General features: G+C 37.0%; 2 protein-coding genes across 2 annotated transcripts in view; one reads left to right on the forward strand and one right to left on the reverse strand.

The window, feature by feature from the left end:
* Window positions 1–16,285, reverse strand: part of corn (cornetto) — a 77,597-nt gene extending 61,312 nt beyond the window's left edge. Inside the window, exon 1 of the mRNA XM_069509614.1 lies at window positions 16,081–16,285. The gene's annotated coding sequence lies outside the window, so the exon portion shown is untranslated. The remainder of the gene's footprint in view (window positions 1–16,080) is intronic.
* Window positions 16,286–18,678: 2,393 nt separating this feature from the next.
* On the forward strand, window positions 18,679–26,335 carry LOC117996415 (uncharacterized). Its single transcript, XM_034984472.2, has 6 exons — window positions 18,679–18,941; window positions 19,277–19,444; window positions 20,083–20,234; window positions 21,101–21,297; window positions 22,606–22,822; window positions 23,648–26,335. Exons 1-6 carry the CDS (start codon window positions 18,859–18,861, stop codon window positions 23,869–23,871), a joined length of 1,041 nt encoding a protein of 346 aa, XP_034840363.1. The 5' UTR covers window positions 18,679–18,858; the 3' UTR covers window positions 23,872–26,335.
* Window positions 26,336–27,670: the final 1,335 nt, after the last annotated feature.

The raw sequence follows: 27,670 nt of genomic DNA on the forward strand, positions 1-27,670 counted from the left end.
CCGGAGCGATCAGCTAGTATTATATGAACTATTATGAGAATAAATAAATCATATAAATCACTTTGACCCAAAAGCGTGCCATGTTTATTGTTCTAAGATTTATCGCATTCAGTGAGGCAGATGTAATCTGAATTATCATAATGGAGGCTCAGACAATCATTTTACTGATTAACTACTGAAGCAGAGAAATGTGCAGCTGTCGTTTGCCGATCAGAGAAATATAAAGCCTTATACTCCCCCTTTTCGAAAACAACTCTTTTTACAAAGTTATACCTACTCATAAGCATATTATAAGCATAAAAGCATATTATACGAAGATATTATAAGACGACTATGTAAATGATAAAAAAGCTTGGATTCGACTCGCTCCAGCCATGCACGGGGCTGCAATTGCTTGTACAGTATGATATAAGAATATTGTAAATTGGACACTTGAAAAGAGCAACCACAGAGTTTCTTGCTGGTTCTTCTCGGTAGGAACTTCATTCCGAACCAATTAAACTATGTATTTGACGATTCAAAAGCACTTGTAAAAGTTTACTTGAATAAAAATATATTCTATTCTATTATATTCTAAGAAAATATTTTTTATAGCTCTCAAAATTTACTCAGGACAATCTTTTACATTTATTCTCATTATAGCTGATAATTTTTTTCCGGGATAAAAATTAGCCATTGTAACTCTAAAGACTAAAAACTTTAACTATATTCCACGCAAAAAATCAAGCCGATCCATTTTCATTGCGGCGTGATAGAAGGGCAAGCCAACAAACAAACTCGCATTCAAAATATGGGGGCTAGTGATACGTATCAGTATCAGTAAAGATTTTTAAAATGATTTAATCCTCTATATGGATATATCAGATTAAAACATAAAATTAAAAATAATCTCGAAGTAAACTATAACAAAGAATGGGCGGCATATAAAAATGATTTATACGACGAATAATAAAGAAATCTTCAAAAGTCTGTCATCTTTATGGGAATGATATATCACATTTAGATGCGACAAATTGTCCTGGATATATTGTTAGGGAAGAGAGAATCGTTGCTGGAATCGAGATTTAGAGCGCGCTATGCTAATTATAACGAGACATTTAACGAGCTCTATCAAGCTTACTGCAGATATACATAGATAGCGCATTAGCTATTGAGAAGCAAATCTTGTTAATTTATCTTTACACTAGTTGAACTGAGTGCTGACCCGTTCCGGATTCGCACGAGATTTCTGAAAATTCTTTCTTATTAGGGCTCTACATTAGGTATGTAAAAAATGTTCAGCAAAATTCTTCTTTCTAGATCCAGCAGCAGTTTGAGAAAGTTTGACAAGTATCCTTCTATATTTATGTATTGATGTTGGCGAAGTAAATTATAAATTTTAATGCTTTAGTGCTGTAAACTACTGAAAACACAACGAAATTGACAATGGATGACCTAATGAAATTATGTATTGTTCGCGACAGGTTGAGATTGCAAACGGGGTATGAGGCGTGGGACGCCCCGCACACCCACACGTCACCCGCGCTCGTCCGCACCGGGTTAGCGTAGGTGTGCGGGACGTTCCCTCCCCGATTGCCATTTCAACTTGTCGCGTACTTATAGTAAGACAGAAATGATCAAAAACCTATAAGACCTCTGTAAATACCTATCCATTCGATTTTTTTTTAATTAAAGTAACAACTAAACCTAGTACCGTCTGTGCCCTTTAGTGGAGGAAAACGTCGTAACATACCTGTTTAGCTCAGAAGAAATTCTAGGACAAGCAACGTGACCAACATTAAGTACAAGTACATCACTAGATAATGCCCGCGACCTCGTCCGCGTAAATTTTCTGGTTTCTAATGAGATTAGAAATTTTTCCCCATGTTCTCAAAACCGTTTCTTAGCTAACACCTACGTCCTAGAAGGAACCTACTTTCAAAATTCCAAGTTTGTAGGCTTTATAGTTCCTGAGATTTCGTGATTAGTCAGTGAGTGAGTGAGTGAGTGGTATTTCGCTTTTATAATTATATATATTTATCGATTAAAAAGCTGATACTTCAAGTAACAAATGCAAGGACCTGTAGTGGTCATTTATGATTGCACCAGAGCCAGATTGGACTGTAGAATTAGGGTCGATTACCGGTCATCTTACGCTAGCATTACGTAAAAGAAAACAAACGACGTATAAACGTTTGTGTCTACTGACCAAGACGTAGGTACAATTTAAGTACTTAATTGAGGTTTTAACTTTGAAGTTGATTGCTTGATTGCGCACGTCTTTATTTTAAAAGACAGCATACTGGAAACCATGATAGTTAAACTACTTAATAGATATTTTTATAATAATTGTTATAGTGTTTTACATACACTTCAAGGAAATTTCTAAATAATTTTAAATACATGTCAAAAATTGCGGACCGGCAGGAATCGAACTCAAGCCTCCTCGGGCGCGATCCCAGGAGACGCGGGTTCGATTCTTGTCGGTATTTAAAATTATTTCGAAACTTGATAGATGATAATTTCAACTGGATAAGCACAGAAAATATAAAGGAACTTGTTTTCAATATCCAAAAAATCATGATAAATTAATAAAATATGTAGTCACAGTACGACAGATACTAATATAGCAAATATTGTCAATGGGAAAAATCCAGAGGTATGTTCTAGAAAAAGAATAATGTCTGAATTTAACAAAAACCAGAAATAATAAAATGAGTAACAGAATGAATGTCCGTAGCGTCGTGTGGTGCATGGCAGGAAATTGCAAACACGTTAGTGACTATTGAACTCATTTAGTCAGCTCACTGCATATAGGGGGACTGAATCAGTTTTATATCCAACTAGCTGATGCCCGCGACTTCGTCCGCGTGGAATTAGGTTTTTAAAAATCCCATGGGAACTCTTTGATTTTGCGGGATAAAAAGTAGCCTATGTCCTTCCCTATTTCTCAAACATCAAAATCGGTTAAACGGATAGGCCGTCAAAAGCTAGCAGACAGACAGACAGACAGACACACTTTCGCATTTATAATATTAGTATGGACTAGCTTATGCTCGCGACTTCATCCGCGTGGACTACATAAATTTCCACCCCATATTTAGAAATTGTCCTTTCTTAGCGGATGCCTACATCATAATAGCTATCTGCATGCCCATCCCGATCCGTCAAGTAGTTTGAGCTGTGCGTTGATAGATCAGCCAGATTTTCCTTATATATATTTAGATAAGATACTAGCTTGACAGATTTTGTAAAGGGAATCTGTCAAAATGTCTTTATTGTTAGATAAAGTTTATCTGCCGGTGGTAAAATAGGCCTTAAATATCATAGTACATTTCAATACGTGGCCTAGTTATGGAATTTCATACCACAAAGTTTTGATAGACTCCAGAAAGTCCTAGTCTAGATAGTGAAGATAATACCTAACCTGTTGTTGCTCTGTACACGAAGTTGATTCCCGTAACAGATTTTGCCGCTGAAACTAAAAGTTACCGGTAGTCGGTAGACCAGTTTTATAGTGTTACAGTTGGTAACAATAAATCTTTTAATAAAATTACATTTGTTTATTTATCAACTTCATTCTAACCGCTGTTGAGTTTAGTTCCTTGTCAGTTTTCTTTTACGATCGTTTTTACAAATAACAAAAACTCACAATACCAACAATAACACAAAAATAAACAATATAGTTTTGCAAAATTCAATAGATAATGTAAATAAGTGAACACTTAATAGGCATATGTAATATGTAATAAGTAGCTAAGTGACAATGTAAATGCTGTTTGTTCCTAAATAAAGAGAGAAATAAACTATAGATAGCATTTTTCAGATTTTATAACTAGACAACAGATTCTATCTATGTACGTCTTGAACGACGATATCCGTTTATAGAATGCCTTTTCATGTTGCCGAATAATAAAGTAACTTACAACAATGCTACAATAATTTCTATAAAAAACTTTATGTGCAGAACTTTTTTCATGAAAGCCATTCGTCGAGGTTTTTGTCTGTGAACTATAGAATGCTATAAAAGGTCGCACAGCCTTTCATGGTTGAGCTAACGACGTCGCTCATGCGCTCACGAATATCTCGTAATGAAAATATGAATAGTGGAGAACTATGGAAGCCACAGGCCGCCTCCAACTTTGAAAAGACTGAAATATGAATTCCCTAGTTAGTATTGAAACCTGAAAGCCACGGTTAGAAGGTCAAGGTCTTTTGGAACGAAACCAATTAAATTACGGTGTTCATATTTTAGTATTTATAAGGTAAATGTTTACCCGTGCGATGGAGTTATAAATGGAGTTGCCAACGTGATCCAATTTCGTGGCAATAAATTATCTATGACTTTACCTTTGACATGTCTATACGGATTGTGATGAAGCAGATCGTAGCAACGAATGACGAACAACTCTACCAACATAATGATAACGAAGAATAAATATCTTGTTTTCAAGAAACAAAATCATTTTTTCTTTAATACTATATGGATGTTTCAGAGGCACCAAAACAACCAGAGGTATTGTTAAATCTGGGAGTCTTACATTAGCTAGCTGATACTACTTATATACTAAGGTTTGAATACCTAAATGTAAGGAACAGCATTCCTTCTTTTATACAAGACTTTTTAAGTATTGCATTTTTTAGGTTTTAGATGAATTCAAAGTTTTCCTGATGCTACTAAAGGTATCCTAAAAGTGTTTTCCTTAGTCGTTCCCTACTATCGATCAAGCAATAGAAAAATCAATAATTAATTATGTCCGCATGAGCAGGAAAATTGGAACACTGAAGCAATCTTTTTTTCGCAAAACGACGTCATAATCTTTCTGCAATAACCATGTTAGATCACGCAACAATAATCGTTTCTTTACCCTATTCACAAGATATCATTACTTACTCGTACATACATTAGATAAATTCCCACATAGAACCATAAACTCTTTACATAACTACTCCATAGTTACGGAGTTTTCATAAAAAATTATGGCCCAACTCCCTTTTTATCCTAAGTAGATCTGGCAAATTTTGTTTTCGAAAAGTAACATATTTTTTAAATTGTATCTACTAAAGACTTTGCAAGATTAAAATAATGCTGTACCCGGCTATATTGGGTTGAAATTTTGGTTAGTAGCAATCACAATAAACGGGAAAAGTGGCAATTAGTCTATAATCCATTACCACAAGAAAAATGCTTCATGCAGTTCACACATTTTGTTGCTTACAGAATCAGCATAATAGAAAAAGAAATTTAGGCGTTTTCTACGTGTCTTATAATTAAACAATTAACAAATTTTACACGCAAATTTCGTTAGACACACTTGGTCTATTTAAAATACCGTTCTTGGTCGAACGGCGAACCCAAAGACGTACACAAAGCACCGCGCTCTTGTTCCAACAAATCTCGTAACATGTGTAGAATAGATGACACAGTTGATTAGTCCCACGTACGTAATGCTAATGGCGGCTTAAAAATCCTGTCAAGTGCGAGTCGGATTCGCACACGAAGGGTTCAATCAACCGTACGCAATCGTACTAAAAATAACACTGATTTTTTAGGGTTCCGTACCTCAAAAGGAAAAACGGAATCCTTATAGGAACACTTTGTTGTCTGTGTGTCTGTCAAGAAACCTACAGGGTACTTCCCGTTGACCTAGAATCATGAAATTTGGCAGGAAGGTGGGTCTTATAGCTGACATTAGGGGGAAAATCTGAAAACCGTGAATTTGTGGTCACATCACACAAAAAAAATTAAATTGTGGTCATAAACTAATAATTAGTATTTTCAATTATTAAAGTAAGATAACTATATCAAGTGGCGTATCATATGAAAGGCCTTCACCTGTGCATTCTAAAACAGATTTTATATTTATTTTTATACATCATAGTTTTTGAATTATCGTGCAAAATGTCGAAAAAATACGACTGTAGTATACGGATCCCTCGTTGCGCGAGCTTGACTCGCACTTGGCCGGTTTTTTAGATATTACCACAAATTGAAGGTTTTCAAATTGTTTCCTTTACTTGTGCTTTAAGACAATGCTACCGGCCAAATTTTATGATTCTAGGTCAACGCAAAGTACCCCATAGGTTTTGATTTCCCTGAAGGGTCTTGACAGACACGACAGACAGACAGACAGCAAAGTGATCCTATAAGGCTTCTTTTTTTTCTCTGATTATACGGAACTCTAAAAATTAAGTAGCTATATTGTTAGTTCGACAGGTGAAAGTTCGCGTGGGAACAGAGTGCGTTCTTTTTTTAACAAATCGGTTCACAATCAACTACCAAAAATATTATCGTGAATGCAACTTGTGTCTTGTTAGACACGTAACATTTTTAGGGTTCCGTACCTCAAAAGGAAAAAAGGAACCCTTATAGGATCACTTTGTTGTCTGTCTGTCTGTCAAGAAACCTACGGGGTACTTACCGTTGACCTAGAATCATGAAATTTGGTATGAAGGTAGGTCTTATAGCAGACATTCGGGGAAAAATCTGAAAACCGTGAATATGTGGTTACATCACACAAAAAAAATTAAATTGTGATCATGAACTAATAATAAGGATTTTCAGTTTTCAAAGTAAGACAACTATATCAAATGGGGTATCATATGAAAGGTCTTCACCTGTGCATTCTAAACCAGGTTTTTATTTATTTTTATGCATCACAGTTTTTGAATTATCGTGCAAAATGTCGAAAAAATACGACTTTAATACGGAACCCTCAGCGCGCGAGTCTAACTCGCACTTGGCCGGTTTTTTTTTATAGAAGCTTAATCGCTGCGAAAATTGTCTTGTATAACGTAATAGTTTTTGGTACTTAATAGATATGGTCTTTTATCTCATTTTGGAATAAAGAATCAATTATTTATAGAGGAGTCATGTGATTTGGTGAAGCGGTGATAGCGATATCTGCTTTCGCTTCAGGTCTTCGCACTCGCGCATGAATTCAATATGCTGATTACGGAAGGTTCCATTGACAAAAGCCTCTCAGCGAGACCCGTGACTTACCAAGAGGTAGGTAGGTATTATCTGGAAGTTCGACTATTCAAGATATTTTTAGTTTTAGAAATTGATGTTATAAAACCACTATACTTTTGGGTAACCCGATAACTAATTTGTACATTTACCCACCTACTGCTATTTGTTTAAATTCTACTGTTTATGATTTTATTAAAACTATTTAAATAAAAATTTAAAATATATGTTAACAATGATGAGAATAAATTGATAATAATGAGAATAAATTGAAATAAAATATCAAACAACATACGGCAATGTTAATTTTTTAAATCATACCTTCTTGCTTAACATTTAATGAACCATCTATTTTCTAATTATTTTTGCTTGCCCTTTTGCAATAATAACTATCTAATACCTAAAATTAAAAAAAATCAGTACACACTGCTTTAACTGTATGATTGAATGATGTGATTTTAATGTGTTTAAGTCATGATTTTTATGTAAATTTTTATTAGCAAGACTGTAAAAGTGCTAACGTAAATTATTGTAACCAGTTCACATAACGGTAGTTTTGTGAATGTTACCAAAGCGTTTATCTCAAGCTGTTAACCATCTGCTCAAAAGCATGTATCTGATGTGTTTAAAATGGCAAATTTCTGAGCAATTAACAACTTGCTGATATAATTCTGCAGTGTACGCGCGCGCATCCTCTCCCACCATGTATAGGAAATGCGTTTTTAGGGTTCCGTAGTAAACAAGGAACCCTTATAGTTTCGCCATGTCCGTCCGTCCGTCCGTCCTCGGTCAATCTCAGAGACTATTAGTGCTAGAAACCTGTAATTTGGCATGGGTATAATTTAAATATTAATCACGCCGACAAAGTGGTGAAATAAAATTTTGATAAATATTTTTTTAGGGTAGCTCCCCTACATGTAAAGTGGGGATGATTTTTTTTTCTCGTCTACCCCATAGTGTGGGGTATCGTTGAAGAGGTGTTTTAAAAATACTGTGGGTGTGGGAACATCATTTTTCGATTTCTAGATCCGTTTGTAAAATATGATGTTTTAAAATGCTATAATTTTTATTAGAGTCAAGTGTGTGTGTCTCCCCCCCCCCCCCCCCTCTATCAGCCAAATGGTAGTATATAGGAACGTAAAAAAATTCACAGCAGTAGTATATATAATCAATTTTAAAGGAAAACTATCATGGCTATGTAGGGTTCACAGGTAAGGAGTTATATCTGTTTTTCGAGGATTGTGACTACGGAACCCTACACTGCGCGTGGGCCGCCACGCACTTGGCCGGTTTTTGACGTTATGCAGCAGCGATGAACGTCGCGATTATACTTATAATACATTGCTTTGTTACTTTATAGTTATGAGAGTAATAACTTCCTGAATATATGCCAGTTTTGCTTTATTGAGACTTCCTTATGATTGGAGTGCAGTGAAATTTAATGTTAATGAATGAATTTGAATTGCTACCTCGCACCAGAAGGCGCAGCGTTGGAAGATCTACCACTAGGTGGACAGACAACAGTCTCTATATATTGTATCCAATTATTAACTATGACATAGCTTAGGTTTATGATAGCCATTTAGTGTGATTGTCGTGCGAACTGGCGATCACAAAGCATCGTACGAGCCAGTTGATTCGATAAACGCATCCCAATCTTCCTAACTCCCACCGCCTTCTTGTAGAATTAACTAACAAACTAACAATGATACTATAGACGGGCATGAAGTGCGCAGTTGTGTTGCGCGTGCAATTTTTATTCTGAGTTCAACTTTAAAGGATATATGGGATTAAAGTTGTACACGGGTGCTCTTGCGGACGACTGACGGGGTAAATCGTAATAAAAAGTAAATCGGCGGTTAGCGATGTAAAGCGAGTAACTAACTAACTAATGCAGACCGCTATTACGACTGCATTCACAGACAAAAAGGCTGTCTTAAATTATACTTGTAGGAGTGTATTTTGTTTATTATGTACTAAATAAGTCAGTGATATTATACTTTCCGTGATAAGTACGTAGGCTAGAGTTTATCTTAATTTTTGGGGTGGGTTTTCCTTATGATGACGGTGACTTTAATTTATCATAATTTTTCATATAAATAATTAGCTGCTCCGGCGAACGTCGTACCGCTTAACAGTCGATTCTTTTTCAGGATTTTTTTTAAATTTTTCTCTCCGTAAGAACCATCCCCGTACTTCAAGTAATATTATGAAAAAAGAATTAGCGAAATCGGTTCAGCTGTTCTCGAGATCTGCGATCAGCAACACATTCAGCGATTCATTTTTAGGGTTCCGTACCTCAAAAGGAAAAACGGAACCCTTATAGGATCACTTTGTTGTCTGTCTGTCTGTCTGTCTGTCAAGAAACCTACAGGGTACTTCCCGTTGACCTAGAACCATGAAATTTGGCAGGTAGGTACATCTTATAGCTGACATTTGGGGAAAAATCTGAAAACCGTGAATTTAGGGTTAGATCACACAAAAAAATTTAATTGTGGTCATGAACTAATAATTAGTATTTTCAACTTTCGAAGTGAGTGACTATATCAAGTGGGGTATCACATGAAAGGTCTTCACCTGTACATTTTAAAACAGATTTTTATTTAATTTTATGCATCATAGTTTTTGAATTATCATGCAAAATGTCGAAAAAATACGACTGTAGTACGGAACCCTCATTGCGCGAGCCTGACTCGCACTTGGCCGGTTTTTATATATAGAGACTATAGTCCACGACAGGTTGAGATGGCGATCGGGGTATGAGACGCACACCCGCACGGCATACCGATCCGTGTTAACGCGGGGGCTGTACGGGTGTGCGGAGCGTTCCCTCCCCGATTGACATTTTAACCTGTCGCGTATTTATACATAGCTGCACTGACTAGAGCTCAAGATATTATGCACTCCACTTATGTCAGACATGAGACACGTCGACGTGCTAAATGACGCAGCCTGACAGACGTTCCCGGAATTATCCACATTCGTGCATACTGCATAGGAGAGTTCGCCTAATTATAGTGACTTTGCAGTCCGCGTTACATACACGAGTTGAATCTAGATCTTCACACATGTAACCTACCTATGAATAACAGAACCCAATAAATAAAGTATTCTTTAACTAAGCTCCTAAATGCAATTTGAATTTTTTAACATGGTAATGATGATGGTTAGGTTCTTTTAAAAGGTGTTGTAAAAACGAATATTTGTATATATTCTACAGAATCTTTCTACAAAATTTCTTGTTTGAGTGATTTTATTTATTTCTATAATGGTACACGCATGTTTTTGAGAGCAAGCAGTTTTTTAACTAATGCAGCGTATGTAAAAATATTACTTTCAAGATTGTGTAACAATTTTGTGTGGCTTGAAAAGTCTAATAAAAGAGTAAGGCATTAAATAGGTATGGAGTATGGACTAAAAACTCAAAATTCAAGAATGTTTATTTCACACTAGCTTTGGCTCGCGACTTCGTCCGTGTGGACTACACAAATTTCAAACGCTTATTTCACCCCCTTGTTGAATTTTCAAAAATCCTTCCTTAGCGGATGCCTACGTCATAATAGCTATCTGTATGCTAAATTTCAGCGCGATCCGTCCAGTAGTTTGAGCTGTGCGTTGACAGATCAGTCAGTCAGTCAGACAGTCAGTCACCTTTTCCTTTTATATATTTAGATTGAACAACTCATGGTTCTTATGATAATAATGTCAAGACAGACGAGCCAGCAAAAAAACTACCTCTAACCGCTATCTACTCTTTTCAAAAGGCAAAACAACAATAGAAAAAAAAGAACATGTCCAGGAGCGCTAGAGACACGTCTGTTAGTGGTGAAAGACGTACCAGGAACGATGTAGACTGCTCCATAGTGCATACGACAGTTTAGCTAATTATAGTTAGTAGCTCCGCATTCCTCACATTCTGTTTGCTGCTTTAACATAATTTAACATCGAACGCATCGCCCTATTTTGCTCCATTGGAGAATTTCGGCGATATTGGCAATTATCTCTGCCTAAGTGTAATCTCAGGCAAAGGATGAGAACAATTTTAAACAAAAAGCCGGCCTCGTTGATAGGTCATAACTAAAATTATTAAATACCGCGTCTGTACTACTTAATAATATAATTTGCGGTTGTAGATAGCCGATTGCTATGGCTGATTGTGATTGTCATCGACATTGTCGAGTCAAAGGAAAACAAAATGGCCCTATACACCAGTACTTAAATAAGACTAATTTTTAGGGTTCCGTGCCTCAAAAGGAAAAACGGAACCCTTATAGGATCACTTTGTTGTCTGTCTGTCTGTTTGTCTGTCCGTCTGTCTGTCAAGAAACCTACAGGGTACTTCCCGTTGACCTAGAATCATGAAATTTGGCAGGTAGGTAGATCTTATAGCTGACATTTGGGGAAAACCCGTGAATTTAGGGTTAGATCACACAAAAAAAAAATTGTGGTCATGAACTAATAATTAGTATTTTCAACTTTCGAAGTGAGTGCACTCACTTCGAATGTTTCATATGATATCCCACTTGATATAGTCATGACTATATCAAGTGGGATATCATAACTGGTGAATGGGGTGTGGTGGATGGGGCACACAAAGGCTTCGACCAACAATGTCTAATGGGTTCTTTCAAGAAACAAATTACATGCTAGACTATGTATTTACGTACAAACAAGTTACATTAATGCTCTAGCAAAGATGTTATTTTCTCGATACTGGTTGATGTTTATTAATAGTGCGAGAAATTCATAAAGAGGAACTTTCAAAGGGAGTCAGTTCGCGCACGCATCGCGGTTAAGACTGCACTCCTCCCTTTGAAAAAGGACCCCGGATGGGTTCGAAACTAGTCGGGCTAACGTCGACTAAACACGTGAGTATAGCCGGGTGAGAGATATTATATAAATAATGGAAAGCACTCACGATAGTTTAAACGATAAAGGAACTTTACAATTTACATACAAAAGTTATAAAGATAAAATGGATTAAGGTGAAGAGTTAAATATTATGGTTTCGGTATTTTAGAAAGTAGGTAGGTATCTTTTTATGAATCTTGACATCATTCGCCTTAACAGGAGACATTACAGACTTACAAATTAGATTGCGCCTACACACCTGGGGGACAATCACAGCCAAAGCGGAAACAATGGAAAGAAAACAATAAATTGGAGAAATCAGAGTAAAGAAAATAAAAGCCTGACGTAGAGCGGAGCGAGACCAATAATTAATCCATGCCTGACGTATAAAAAAAATCAAATCAAAAATCAAAGTTTCCAAAAGTAAGTTTGCATTTTTGTTTTTCTTTTATTATATTACTAAATGAAGCCCGCGACTTCGTCCGCATGGATTAGGTAAGGTTTTTAAAAATCCCGTGGGAACTCTTTGATTTTCCGAGATAAAAAGTAGCTTATGTCACTCTCCATGTCTTTAACTAGGTATATTGTCGTGAAAAAAAATCACGTTCATCCGTTGCTCCGTTGAGACTTGATTGAAGGACAAACTAATAAAACAACAAACAAACACACTTACCCACGTACCTATAATATGGGTTGCCGATCACTTTTAGTTTAACTCTTTTCTTTAACGTCACTCGGATATTATAATTTTAATAGCTGAGTTTGTTGTGGGCTCTTCTCAGACCTGGGCGCGTTTGGAACCCTCGTAGCTTTAGTTTTAAGTTTGCGTAATAATTATCACCACTATATCTTAGAAATCCAACATCTGACCATCAAAAAGAGTTATTAATTACCTATTTTAAATAAATCATTTGACTTTGAATATTTTCCGTTCATTTGCGCTTAAAAATACCTATACTCCATTTTGAATATTTTCATATTGCTTACCTACCTTCTCTAAGAAATTGGATGGGGAAAGGAATTTTAATATGACGAATTTTATAGACGCGTTACATAACATCTTGTCCGTCGTCATATCGTGCCTAATATAGCATGGAATCACCTTATCGGTTCACTTCACTATCTCGAGATTTGAAAAATATTTTCTCTTTCACCGAACGAAAATTTAAATATTTGAAGATCTTTCTGTACTATACTAGCCTGGATCTCGGAGTTTTGTTCCCGGTTCAGTAAATTGTTTTTTAAATACAAGTTACAACCAAGAAAAAGTCCTGGGTTCTTACTTCCGTGAGTAAATAGGTAAGTGATGAATGACTGAGTTTTATGGGGTACTTAACTGAATATGGTTAAAAATATAATTTTTTTACGACGCATAGGGTTCCAATAAAATAAACATTATTTTTGGGTGTTTTACGGTCGTAACTATGGAATAATAAAATTTTATTGACCAATATAGTATCATAAGTGGCCAACATAAATCGAACCTAACAGCTTATCGTCAATTCAATGCGTTTCAGCGGGCGCGACGGGTTGTTATGTATAAGCAAATACGCTCTTGCCACCGAAAATACGCGTATTGCGTCATTTTAATATCACGCACATTACACGGAAATTACGATTGTAAAGGAAGCTCCACACCTGCGAGCTTGAACTCAACAGCCCGTTCGCTGCTGGTGTATGCAGTATGTATACTGTGTACCGTGTAGACATGTGTCCGCTATAGCTTAACTTAACTGAAAACCGCTGCCGTGCCTATAGCGTACCGTAGCGTTATTGTCGTAGCTAGCAACGGTTTTCAGTTATCATCTATGACGAACCACCTGTCAACGCAACACTGCCAACTGGCAACTGACAATGCATTGTTTGGTTTTTTGGTAACTAGAAACGCAATAATTATGCCTTCTCTTTCTTTCTTTCACTGAAAGCTGAGAAGGAGCGGTTATTGGCTACCGGATTAGTAACTAAGAACTTGGTAAACCGAAGCCGACCTTATCTCTATTACGCTAAGGCTTAACTGTACAAGTACTTGTCCATTACACTTTGATCTATCATTCTAAATACAGTTAGCCTTAGAGTAATAGAGATAAGGTCCTCTTTGGTTTATCAATCTTCATGAAATGTTTTTGGTTAACTGGACTGTGGCAAACTATTCGTACACGCGTCCACTATAGTTTGACCTATGTCAATGATCAAATTAAACTTTACTGCTATGAACTTAAGGTTGTGATTACTTCACGATATTCATGAAAGTAAAATTGGTTTTATTTTAGTGAATATGCGCGCGCTAGCTATACAGACGGTATTGATACGGCAGCTAGCTTAGTTACTACTACGGAAACCGCTGCGCGTTGCGCATATTAAATTAGTTGAAACACAACTCTGATACCGATGTTCGGCAACGGTTAACAATATCGGTATTGAAACTAAGTAACTGTTGATTAACCGTTGCCGTAAATAGCCAATAACGCCCATCTTTAGTACCGTGTACGTGTATAAAGTTGAATGGCTCGTTTTGCACCGCGCAAATCGAACACCAACATCAACTTGACCCACGTAAGAGTACCTACATACCTGTGAGCTGAGCGGCTCGAAGGCGTGTACGAGGATCATGTTTAAACGTCGGGCTGAGAGTTGAGCGACTCATGAGCCGCTTAAAGAGCTTCTTGCTTGATGCACGCTTGATGCGCCCGTCAAGCGGCTTGATCAAGCAAACGGCACTTTTCTCATACAACGAACACTGTCTGAACGTCGCGTCAAGCAAAAATATAAAATCGCATCAATCACGCGTCAAGCACTAAATGCTTGACTCAAACATCAAGCAACCTTTGTAAACGATCAAAATGTTTGCTTCAAGCAAAAAACAAGCCGCTAGACCGTCTCGGAAGCTCTTAACTCGCAGATGTGGATCCTCCTTAAACAATTTTAGGCAACTTGCGCAAAGTGTGCATTTACGAAACAAACCATTTACTATGCATTTAAAGTGGCTGTTTTCACACTCGAATATCCTGTACTATTCTACATATTGACAAATCCTTAAAATAAAAAGTAAATTGCTAGGCATTAGCACATGTGAGTAAATCATTACACTTGCCCAGTTTTCAGAAAAAAATGAATAGTTATGGATTTTAATATAAAATCAGCAAAGATTTACTTTCATGGTATGCTTACAATTGTATCTCTTCTGCCTGCTGTCCTTATACTAAAAAGTGGCTTACCCCTAAGAGTATAGATTGAGCAATTGCCAAAAAGCTCATAAGTTTTGACAAGGAACTATTTAAAGTGGTATAAAGTTGATCACAATTCAATTCAATGGATCAGAGATGGTTGAAGTGATACAGGGTATCCAAGAACTTGCATAGTCCCAAACGATACGAGAAGAAGCATAACTCATAAAAGCATATATTATTGAAATATTTTTATCATTTTATCGAATAATTGGTTGAGTACACAGCAGAAAATAATGTACATCAGCCTTTAGAATGACATTTCAGCTTTGTAGAGCGTTGTCTCTGTCACTCATACCTATGTGATGTTTTGTCAGCCTCAACGACAAACAGTGCTCTACAAAACCCATACCTCTTTCTAAAGGTTGACGTACATTATTTTCTGCCGCTTACTGGTATGTCCTCTCAAATTAACTTGCTGTTGTTTCCAAGAAAAAGTGGTGTTTTACATTAAGTAATAGTTACCTTTTAACTTAACTTCAGCCTCCTCTTCGTAAGGTCTCCGGTTCACTCTCTGGCATGCACATTAGACAATTAAATATAACTCGCTTTTAATGGTGAAGGGAAACATTGAGAGGAAACCTGCATGTTCTCTATAATAGTGTGTTTAATTCTGGCAATGCCTATTTGGTCAGCATGGTATATACTATGGCTTAAACCCTTAGTTAGTCTGAGAGGAGACCCGTGGTTAGTATCAGACTGGAGATGTGTTGAGATTTTAAACTTTTAAATAGGTAAGTATCGTTATATGATCAACAAATTAGATCTCACAATTTATGTTTGAAACTAGCTTTTTCCCACTATTTGACCCGCGTAGATTTATATTTTTTAAACGTTGGACTTTCCTTTCCTAGAGCAGTTCCATGTTAAAGAGGAAATATAAAAAGGTGAAAAACTCACCTTAGTAGAATTTTGGTTTGATCTGCATGTGTGAATAATGTCAGTTAGTTAGTAAGTATACATATGATTACATCCAAATTGTGACTACTTACTACTATATATTTTCCTCAGTGGGTACAAGATTAATAAATAAAAATAAAATAAATAATAACATACCATAACCATGAAGTCTTCATAAAAAGTCGTTTGATTGAACCTGGATTGAACGCACGGTTTTACAGCTTTTGATAAGAAAACGATTCTTGTTTTCAATATTTATTAATGCACTGGAGTATATTTAAAGTTTAATTCAGAAATTGGAAACAAGGATTTTGAAAAAAATTATAACCACCTTCACAGTCACAGAGTACTGCAGAGTACTTTGCACCAGTTATACATATTAATCTATGCTTTGCACTTTGTAAGCTTTTTGTAAGCTTTGTAAATTGTTCACAGTTCACAACACCAACACCATAGATTATCTACTATATACTAGAGACCAACACCAAGCCACAAACCACAGATTACAGAATACAGATGTGAGATGACCCATTATTCTCTATAGTCTAAGAGGCCCCGTAAACGTTCAAGCATGTTTGTCAAATTTAACGTTTTGTTTGCTCAAGATAATCAAACACAAGAGCACGGTGCAAGATTCAAACACGTTTGTGAAACAGGCTTGTCAAACAAGACGTCACTTTCGTTCGACGTAGAATTCAGAAAAGGATACTGCGTTAAGCATAGGCCCTGAATGATGAGCACCACAGACAAATTGTGGCAAATCACAAAGTAAAGCTATGAATTGGAATAAAAATTCTTTTTCTAAAAAATTATATGAAATGTGCACATTTCATACCCTGTAGATTTGTTCGACAGTTAAACTTCCCGGACAGTATTACTCTAGTCCAGAAAAGTAAGTATGGAATTTCATTTCTGGACAGTAGGTTGTATTACAACATGGAAAGTAAATTTGAATTTTTGAATAATGTTTGTTCCTCACAACTGTTCAAAAAAATTACCTACTATAATTATTTTGAATTTGGAATAATCTTTATTCCTGAATCAATCTCAATCGAAATGTATAAATTCCTGAATATCTTGTATATTTTTAATATTCATTTTTTTTCTTTAGCTCAAATTCAAACTGAATTCGGAACTCTACAGAATAGCGCTTTCAGCACACAGCGCGGTTATCCATATCAGATTTATTACAGCGCTGCGAGGAGGCTGCGAGCGCTGTAAGCGTCATTCGGATTAAAAATTTAAAAAGTAAGATTTTTTTGTCTTCATATTATTATTAAAAGGCGCGAATTACAGTTCATTTAAAATTATTTAGGTATTAAACAAGTTACCTACTAGATAAAATGAGTTCTAGTGAGGATAGTATGGAATTTGCTGCACACCTCCCAATTTGAGAGAGGAGGCCGAATTAGCAAAAATGTATTTTTTTAAATAATTCACTGTTTTATTTTTTAGAAAAGCACTAAACATGCCTCTACTGGGAGTGCTTTTCTGGCCTCGTGTTATTGACGTCCTCGCCAAGGCTCAGCCGTCTAACTCACACTCGACCAGAAAACGCTTATTTCCCAGTCTCGTGCAATAATGTACTATTTTTAAAAATGATATGAAATCTGCACATTTCATACCCTGTAGATTGGTTCGAAAGTTAAACTTCCCGGACTATCCAGAAAAGTAAGTAGGTATGCAGTTTCATTTCTGGACAGTAGGTATTACTACAGCTGTCCAGGAAAGTAATTTTGAATTTGGAATAATGTTTGGTCCTCACAACTGCTCAGAAAAGTTACTATGATAAGTTTGAATTTGAAATAATCTTTCTTCTTGAATAGGTATCCTGTGTATTTTTAATATTCATTTTTTTTCTTTAGCTTAAATAGTTTGAATTCGGAACTCTACAGAATTGCCTTTTCAGTGCTCACAACACGGCACCGTTATCTGTATCGGATTTTTACAGTGCTGCGGGCCCTGTAAGCGTCATTCGGAGCAAAAGTTTAAAAAGTTAGAATTTTTTGTCTTCATATTAAAATGCGCGAATTGACTGTTAGTTTTAAATTATTTATAAAATTCAAGTAACCTACTAGATAAAATGAGTTCAAGTGAGAATAGTATGGAATTTAATTGCGCATCTAATTTGAGAGAGGAGGCTGAATTAGCCAAATACATTAACTAAGTATATACTTTTTTTTAAATAAATTACTAGTTTCATTTTTTAGAAAAGCACTATACATGCCTCGACCAGGAGTGCCATTCTGGCCTTGTATTATAGACGTCCTCGCCAAGCCTCGGCCGTCTCACACTAGACCAGAAAACGCTTACTTCCCGGTCTCATGCAGTAATGTACTATTTCAACCATTTGCATCGGTTCTGTCATTTGGCTGAGTATAGGTACTTCACGTCTCGTATGTACATATTATGTAGCAGGGGTCGCTAAAATGGAGCGTTATTTGACAAACATAGCCGTACACTGTCAAACATGTTTGACAAACACACCGTCAATTATATTTGCCAAACACGTAGTTTGATTGACAAGCACATAGTTTATAATATGACAAACACGTGAAAACGACCGCAGACGATCAAACAATTTACCAAACACGTAAAATTTGACAAACATGCTTGACCGTTTACGGGGCCCTTAAGCCTCTCCGGTCATAATAGATATTCTGTGATGTCAATTATCTGCCAAAGAAACAAAGAGCACAAATGTCAAGCAAACTGTCTATGTTATTGGTCTGTGAAACTGTCAGTGGATGATCATGTCATGTGGTGGTGTTGTGGTGGTGTTTTTTTATGTGATTTTTGCATTTTTGTGATGTTAAATCTCAAAAATTAAAATTAATCTCGTATCAATATTGTAAATTGATTCGTTATGAGTATAAACTGCATGTATAAAAGTAAATTCGTATGTAAGTTACACAGCCACTAGACATCTTAAAAATGGAAGCGGATTCAACTACCTACGAAACAAATCCAAAATCTCAAATTAATGAAATTGATTTACCATTCAATACAAATCGGGGGTAAGGATATATTAGAATAAGTTCTGTAGCCTGGTTCATCATTGGTTCGCTGCCAGCCAGCCAATGTAGAGGTTGCACTCCTCTACATTTTTTCTTTTGCCCGTGGCAAACAACTTTCTGGAGCTCCCCTGAGGCCTATAACCATAAAACATACACTTGTTTGCCTGCTATGTTTATACCTATGTAATGCAAAAACTGCATCAAACTCGGCTCAGTAATTAATCAAGAAAATGATAACCGATAAATACACAACGAAAATAGCAAATGCTTATTCTGTTTCAGTTCTAACAAAGGTAAGAATTGACTGAGTGACTTTAATATTTTAATGGTTGCAGGAATTTAAATCTGTATAAAGAATTAATTAGTTGTGATGGAGCTTGTAACTTGGAAAGTAACTTAATAGGGAAACTGCAATCTTTTGGACTACTTCCTTCAAATATAACATGCCCCACAGATGGGGAAAACTGCAAAGTTATATGCAAATCAGCTCGAGTGATTGACAGGTAGTTATTTTAATTTATTTACTAATAATTGATCCTCATTTATCTAAGTTAATACCTGTCAGTTAACCATAATAGGTAGAGAGATGTAATTTACACAAAATGTACATTTCTATTGCCATTACAACATTATGACTAAAAAGAACAAACCAAACAAAGTGTATCTAAATCAAGAAAGACTAAGATGCGTCAATGGGCAATTTCTTAGTATATAAGATAACTAGCTGATGCCCGCGACTTCGTCCGCTGCTGGACATAGGTCTCTTGTAGGGACTTCCACACGTCACAGCCTTGTGCCGCCGGAACCTAACGGCTCCCTGCGACTCGTCTGTTGTAGTCCGTCCACCTAGCAACATTATTAATTATAAGTCCCACAAATTGCATTAGCAATTAATTGCATTAGTATTTAATTGCTAATGCAATTTGCCGCATTTTAGTGACGTCAGCACTAGAATGAAGTTTCGAGCTGATGGTATATTTTTATTTCGGCTGATGTCAAAATGACGTCGATTCGATGTTAATGAGACATGGTTCCATGGCGCGATAGCAATTTGTGGGATTTATATCAGATGTTATTTCTTGTGAACTTTTTAAGCAAGTACCTATTCTATCAATCCAATAATTTGTTTGTAACTTTTCAGAGTACAATGGCTGTGTGAGGGTTGCAGCAGAAAGCAGCCAATCCGAACAGGGTCATTCTTCTTCAAACTACAATGTTCTATACTTCAAACTCTGCAACTGATACTAGCATGGTGTGAGGATGCTGATATTACAACTGCTGCTCAGTATTTTGGTAATTTTATTATTTACTACTACTACTATTTTATAAAGCTCAATATTTATGTTGTTATCAAAAAGAGTTGGCTCCACTTAGCCCCATGAGTATACGTCGACCTTAAGTCTTTTTTACATACTGCATATGATCAAGCAGCCATAGTATTAGTTGTATGAGGGGTTGCACACTAGATCCAAATGACGAGGGATTAATGTAGAATGTTAAGCTTTGAATCCAACCTTCAAAAGCTATAAAGCTATGTTACAGTACGATGCAAACGTAAATGCGCCCCTCAAGTTTGCGCACGACGTTGCGTAGAACACTCATTTTGGGTGTCCGAGGTGTCCCAAGGTAGCGGGGAGGGTAACAGCGCACGTCTCGCTCCTACATTCCCGCCAGTTCCTTGCGTCTCTCTCTCGTAATACGTGTCTTGTTTGTTTGTACAGTCTAGTTGAGAAGTTGCTTTTTTTAAGCTTGCTTAAGCTGAGGTGGAACCTACCGCCGCCTGTTAAGTGATTTAGTTCTCGAGTGGTACACTGCGCAAGATCGCAAAGCTAACTTCAGGCAGACGCATTTAAGTTTGAATCGTTACTATACTTGTGTTGCTTACAAATGTATTGATAAATGATTGTAATTTATTATGAATTCTATTCCATGCTATCATTCTAATGGTCTGGTAAGTAAAATTGCTGTCTGAATTATATTGTTATATGTATGAGTGTAAAATTAAATAACGACTACAGAGCTGCTATGCAAGGAAACAATTTTTCTTTTAAAATATATTCCTTCTTATTTTTTATAAGATTTTAGCGATTTTTTTCATTTCCAACATGCTTCTCTCTGTGGCTCTCTTACATTATTTGATAGCGTTTTTTAATTTCCAGATATAAAACCCAGGATTGCCACTTCAATATATGACAAACTGGATGATCTAGCAATAAAAGAGCTGAAGAAGACTAAACTGGGCGGCGAGAATTCTGCAGTCCTCAGCGAGATATACCCAGACTGCTTAAATAGGCTCTCTCCAGATACAACTGACCAGCCGCATGTACATAGGATACTGATGCTTGCTGATACGAAGGTACGCGGCGGAAAATAATGTACATTTTTTATTTATTTATTCATATACAAGTTAGCCCTTGACTGCAATCTCACCTGATGATAAGTGACGATGCAGTCTAAGGTGGGAGCTGGCTAACCTGGAAGGAGTATGGCAGTTTTTATTAAACCCATACACCGTTGGTTTCTACAAGGCATCGTACCGGAACGCCAAATCGCTTGGCTGCACGGCTTTGCCGATAGGATGGTAACTAGCCACGGCCAAGGCGTCCCACCAGACCAGACCAGAAATTTAGAAATTATAAAATTCCAAATCCCTGCCAGGAATCGAACCCGGGACCTCCCACTAATAAGACCACAGCGCTTACCACTGCGCCAGGGAGGTCGTCACATTAGTTTTTAGAATGACTTTTCGACTTTGTAGAGTGTTGCCTCTGTGACTCATACTTGTATGACGTTTTGTCGGTCTCAACGACAGACACAATGCTCTACAAATCTGCTGGAATGAGCCTTGAGATGATGCAGCCTAAGATAGAGAGGGCTTGCCTGGAAGATGCCTATTCATTTTTGACAAATCGCTTCGCAGGTACGTGTCTGTGGAGTTTCGACTGTTAAAATTAGATAAGCATAACCTAACGCCTACTTAAACCGAATGTACACCAATGAAATACAGACCTTATTGCTTGACGTTAAGATTATAAATACAAGAACAACAGAGACTTGTGCTATCACTCTCCAAGGCGCGGAGTGCACGGTTAAGCTGTCAGTCCCGGCTATTATCACTAACAGATGTTAGATCTGATGATAAAATCATTGCCATCTGTATAAAAGGGAATAACCCAAATTTGACACTTTCAGCAGAGGCAAAACAAATATTTTTGCCTCCTAAAAAGTGTATTTCAATTGTAGCAGAAAAACTGTATTCCATAACTAGTTGCCCTGGCAAACTTCGTACCGCCTAACAGTCGATTCTTTTTTAGGAATTTTAAAAAAATTCTCTCCGTAAGTACCATCCCCGTACTTCAAGGAATATTATGAAAAAAGAATTAGCGAAATCGGTTTAGCTGTTCTCGAGATTTGCGATCAGCAACACATTCAGCGATTCATTTTTATATATAGATATTATAGCCTCAATAGCTCAACCGGTATAGGAGTGGACTGAAAACCGAAAGGTCGACGGTTCAAATCCCGCCCGTTGCACTATTGTCGTACCTACTCCTAGCACAAGCCCGACGCTTAATTGGAGAGGAAAGGGGAATATTAGTCATTTAATATGGCTAATATTCTTATTTAAACAAAAAAATAATAATAATTTATCTGTTTTTTACAGCACATTCCCACACATTACAAACTTCATGTAATCCGGGATGACCTCAAAAAACCACAAAGTAAACAGGACCAGTTGCTAAGAGAACAAATAGAGCAAGTACTGAGAAGTGAAACGGACGGTCAGTCTATGCTGGTGATGGGCAACAATGTGCCCATCGACGGAACTATCCCTTTGCAGCAGCTTATGCAGCACTGTGACGTTGATATGCAGCATTTTTGTGAGTTGAACAACAAACGTAGACAGTCAATAGAATCGACAGACAGACATCTAGACAGGTGAATACAGTACGCGGCAGAAAGTAATGTACATCGGCCTTTAGAATGACATTTCGGCTTTGTAGAGCGTTGTCTCTGTCAGTCATACCTATATGACGTTTTGTCGGTCTCAATGACAGAAAATGCTCTACAAATCTGCTATCAGTGCTATCTCCTTCTAAAGGTCGAAGTACATTACTTGCTGCCGCGTCCTGTACCTTTCTATCTCGATGTCTCTCTGTCTATGTAGAAAACCAGACAAACAACAAGACACATAAACAACCAGCCAGATAGACAACCAAGCAAGACAGGCAGATACACAAACAGCTAGACAACCAGTCAAAAAACCGGCCAAGTGCGAGTCAGGCTCGCGCAACGAGGGTTCCGTAATACAGTCGTATTTTTCAACATTTGGCACGATAATTCAAAAACTATGATGCATAAAAATAAATAAAAATCTGTTTTAGAATGTACAGGTGAAGACCTTTCATATGATGCCCCATTTGATATAGTTATCTTACTTCGAAAATTGAAAATACTAATTATTAGTTTATAACAACAATTTAATTTTATTTGTGTGATGTAACCACAAATTCACGGTTTTCAGATTTTTTACCGAATGTCAGCTATAAGACCTACCCTACCTGCCAAATTTGATGACTAGGTCAACGGGAAGTACCCTGTAGGTTTCTTGACAGACCGACAGACAGACAACAAAGTGATCCTATAAGGGTTCCGTTTTTCCTTTTGAGGTACGGAACCCTAAAAACATACAAAATTATTTACAGTAACCTCAAGAATATGGACTCAAGCGCTAACCCTGTGTTCTGCGTCGCGCGACATCTGCGCACGCGCACCCTCGCACATCTGCGCGGTCGCGGTGCAGCGCTACCTCGACACCGCGCTCTACCGCCTGCGATACGGCGACGGATTCTACACTCACATGCTGCGGATCATATCTAATGAGTTCACACAGAACGCCACGACTGCTGAGGCAGTGTTTAGCCAATAGGTCTTCCCCATATTGAGGTGTCAACTTCTCAAATCAAGCTCAATCCTTGTAGCATTAAGCTTGATTGACGAAGGTCACATTTCCACGAGAGATGTGTGAGGTTTCAGAGATTTGTTTAGATTACATATGCTGCAAGCATATAGCATATAGCAAGTACCGAACGGGCGCCCTCCCGCGATTCGGCCCATATAACCGATAGGTTGGTGGGGCCATGGGAGGTTGAGGGTTGTCCCAGGTCACCCCTATATTGAGCTGTCAACTTCTCAAATCAAGCTCAATGCTTGTGGCATTGAGCTAGATTGACAAACGCCACCTATATACGAGGATGCTTAATTTAGGAATTTGTATAGGTTGCCGCCCGTACGGTCGCGACGCTCTAGCCTCCTGTGAAATAGCGACCACTGCTATGTACTTGTGTGAAATTATAGTAGGCATAGCTATAGTTCCCGGCAGTTAATAGTCGCGTCTGACCTACGATGCAAGTGCGACGTCGCAGGTATTATTCCACGCGCTCGTGTACTGTGTACAGATGTAGCACTCACACTAATGCAGATGGCGAACGCGGGGTCCAGCGTGGCGTGCGGGCTGGTGTGTTCCGACTTTTATCGTATGGACTATTTTCAGTCGTGTATGAAAAGCGTTAGATTGTCTGGTGGGAGGCTTCAGCCCTGGCTAGTTACCACCCTACCGGCAAAGCCGTGCCGAAAAAGGGATTTAACGTTCCGGTATGATGCCGTGTAAAACCAAAGGGGCATGGGTTTACTAATAACTGCCATACCCCTTCCAGGTTAGTCCGCTTCCATCTTAGACTGCATCATCACTTACCATCGGGTGAGATTGTGGTCAAGGGCTAAATTGTATCTTAATAAAAAGAAAACTAAGTATTATTATGGTGATAAAATAATTAACTAATTAAGTGCCTATAGTGTAAGTCTTCCAAAGTGGCCTTCATTTTCTATTTAGATTGGAATAGCAAGATATTATTTTCATGATATTATAATAATTATTATTTTGTCTTCTCAAGAATATTTTTGTTACTATCGTAAAGTTGTACATTTGTTTCTTAGAATAAATACATAAGAAACATTTAGTTGCTTCTTTTACGTGATATATCGTTGAGAACAATAGTAATTTACTTTCTAAGCTACTGATTTACGACCAATATTAATAATATCATATCAATCTATCCGTAATCTCTCGATAAGTAACTACTTAGCAACATTGTTTTTGTCAAAAAAGATCATACAATTACTTTAGGAAGTTGCTAGGAAACTTATCGAGAGATTACAGATATTCGGCTGTTACAAAGTAAAAGTTAAATTGGGATTACTTTGAAAACGTCTTTTTTGTGACAATTCAAATCTTGTGATTTTTTGATTGAAATAACGCACAATCGAGTCTTCCCATTGTTATACTTAGGTTATAATAAAATTTACTTAGATTTGACCAACTTTGCTGACTTGGATTTTTTCTTTCGATACAATGAAATGATCCTTACATGAAACTGAGGCGATTAGCATTTAAAAAAATTATTCAATTTTATTGATTTATATGGACACCTCACGCTTGACCAAAAAATTGACTATGCCAAAATTGTTTTCACAAAAAAGACCTAGAGGTTCCTAAGGATGTGTCCCTATATCTCCTATAGTTTTGGATTTCCCCAGTTAAAAAAATACTGTATATCTGAATTAATGTAAACCTTACCAAAGTAAATTCTTTATTCTTATTATTTGCTTATTTTTAACCGACATCAAAAAAAGGAGGAGATTCTCAATTCGACTGTATGTTTTTTTGCGTTGGTTTAACTTTTGGTTTAAAAATTCAAACATGTTGGTGGTATAAGTTCTATGGCATGTAAGCAACGAGTTTAAAGATCTATTACAATTTTAATGTATTTGTATGCAAGTTAGTAGGTTACAAAATACCTACAGTAACGCGATAGGTCGAGAAGGCAATCGGGGTATGAGGCGGGGGGACACCCCGCACACCCGCCGCACCGGATTAGCGCGGGGGCTGTGCGGGGCGTTCCCACCCCTCGATTGAAATGCATAGTACAGTACGCGGCCGAAAGTAATGTATATCGACCTTTAGAAGGAGATAGCAAATTTGTACAGTGTCGTCTCTATCTTTGAGACCGTCAAAACATCATAATATATGTATGAGTGACAGAGACAACGCTCTACAAAGCCGAAATATAATTCTAAAAGCCGATGTACATTACTTTCTGCCGCGTACTGTAGGTATTTCTTTATTATTATTGATATTTCTTTTACAGCACTTATTAAAGTTTATTTGAAACATTATTGTTTTTATGTTGTTTAGTTTTTCGGTTGATTAATAAAAAAACTTGCGGAACTATAAATCGCTTCAAAAGTTTTTGAATCAACTGAGGACGTTACTCTTTATATTAAAAATATTTTTAGTTGCAAGTAAGTGCCTTAATAAAACTTAAGTTTGTCAATTATCTGTTTCATTTACCTACTGTATAATTTACTAGTTAGTAGCTTATCTGTCCAGCATGGCTCAGGTGGAATTTGATACTTACACTATACAATATATAAGTACATCATATACAGGTGTAACCAGAACGCTAGCAAATACTTAGCGTTATTGTTATACTACCTAAACACAATCCAATACCAATAACCATTTGCCTCATTTTGTAGTTTAATTAATTTAGTATTTTTCAAACCCGCAATGTATAGCGTGCAAAACTCGGGTCAATGCCTCGCTTGCGACGCGGCATTGACTCCGAGTGACTTACTAACCTAATGTTCGTTGACCTCTGTCGTCAGTCAGATGTGTTATTTGCAATATATCGTAAACTTTTACAGAATTATAAGATTTTTTTGTTTATTTTTTCGCGTTTTTGTATGGTATCATTTATCATCAGGTGATAGTATCACCTGTCTTCGTTTTTGCCAGCGTTCTGGTTACATCCTGTATAGCCTATGTGACATGATGATACATCTGGATAAAATAGCTTACCAATGGTGGAATAATTATTAAAATTCGTTCAGTAGTTACAGAGTTTATCGATTACAAACAAACAAAAACAGAAGAATCTTTATAATATTACTAGCTGATGCCCGCGACTTCGTCCGCGTGGAATCAGGTTTTTAAAAATCCCGTGGGAACTCTTTGATTTGCCGGGATAAAAAGTAGTATGTCACTCTCTGGTCCTTATCTTTACCCATGCAAAAAATCACGTCAATCAGTTGCACCGTTGCGACGTGATTGAAGGACAAACCAACAAACAAACACTTTCGCATTTATAATAAGGGTACTGATTATTAAGTATAGATATAGGTACTATATCTACCTAGATTAGCAATCTTATATTTTATTATATTTTCTCCCATGAATGGATTGAGGTTTCACGAAAATTCCACCGTTAAGACTGACAATAAAATAAGATTTCATAGCACTCCGTCCTGCGTGACCTGAAACTTATCGAAGTAAAGGGGTGCTTATTCAAATTCAAATCATTTATTCAAACTAGGTACTACTGTAGGTACTCTTTTTGATAGTCGGGTTGTCTAGATATAAAAGTAAGTAAGTTGAGTAATAAAGAGGGCTAGATATAGAACGGACGTGTTTGAATTATCACCTGATATCGAACCTAGCGACACCTACTCTACAACTCCTACAACCTACTCTAGAGCCTCAATAGCTCAACCGGTAAAGGAGTGGACTGAAAACCGAAAGGTCGACGGTTCAAACCCCGCCCGTTGCACTATTGTCGTACCTACTCCTAGCACAAGCCTGACGCTTAGTTGGAGAGGAAAGGGGAATA

Source organism: Maniola hyperantus, chromosome 3, assembly GCF_902806685.2.
Source record: "Maniola hyperantus chromosome 3, iAphHyp1.2, whole genome shotgun sequence".
NCBI classification, from domain to species: domain Eukaryota; kingdom Metazoa; phylum Arthropoda; class Insecta; order Lepidoptera; family Nymphalidae; genus Maniola; species Maniola hyperantus.

Bases quoted from the DNA above. Each gene is read 5' to 3' on its own strand.
- LOC117996415 (XM_034984472.2), top strand. From the start codon at position 18,859: ATGGAAGCGGATTCAACTACCTACGAAACAAATCCAAAATCTCAAATT. The intron at 18,942-19,276 runs GTAAGGATATAT...TAATGGTTGCAG, and splicing joins CCATTCAATACAAATCGGGG to GAATTTAAATCTGTATAAAG. The intron at 19,445-20,082 runs GTAGTTATTTTA...GTAACTTTTCAG, and splicing joins TCAGCTCGAGTGATTGACAG to AGTACAATGGCTGTGTGAGG.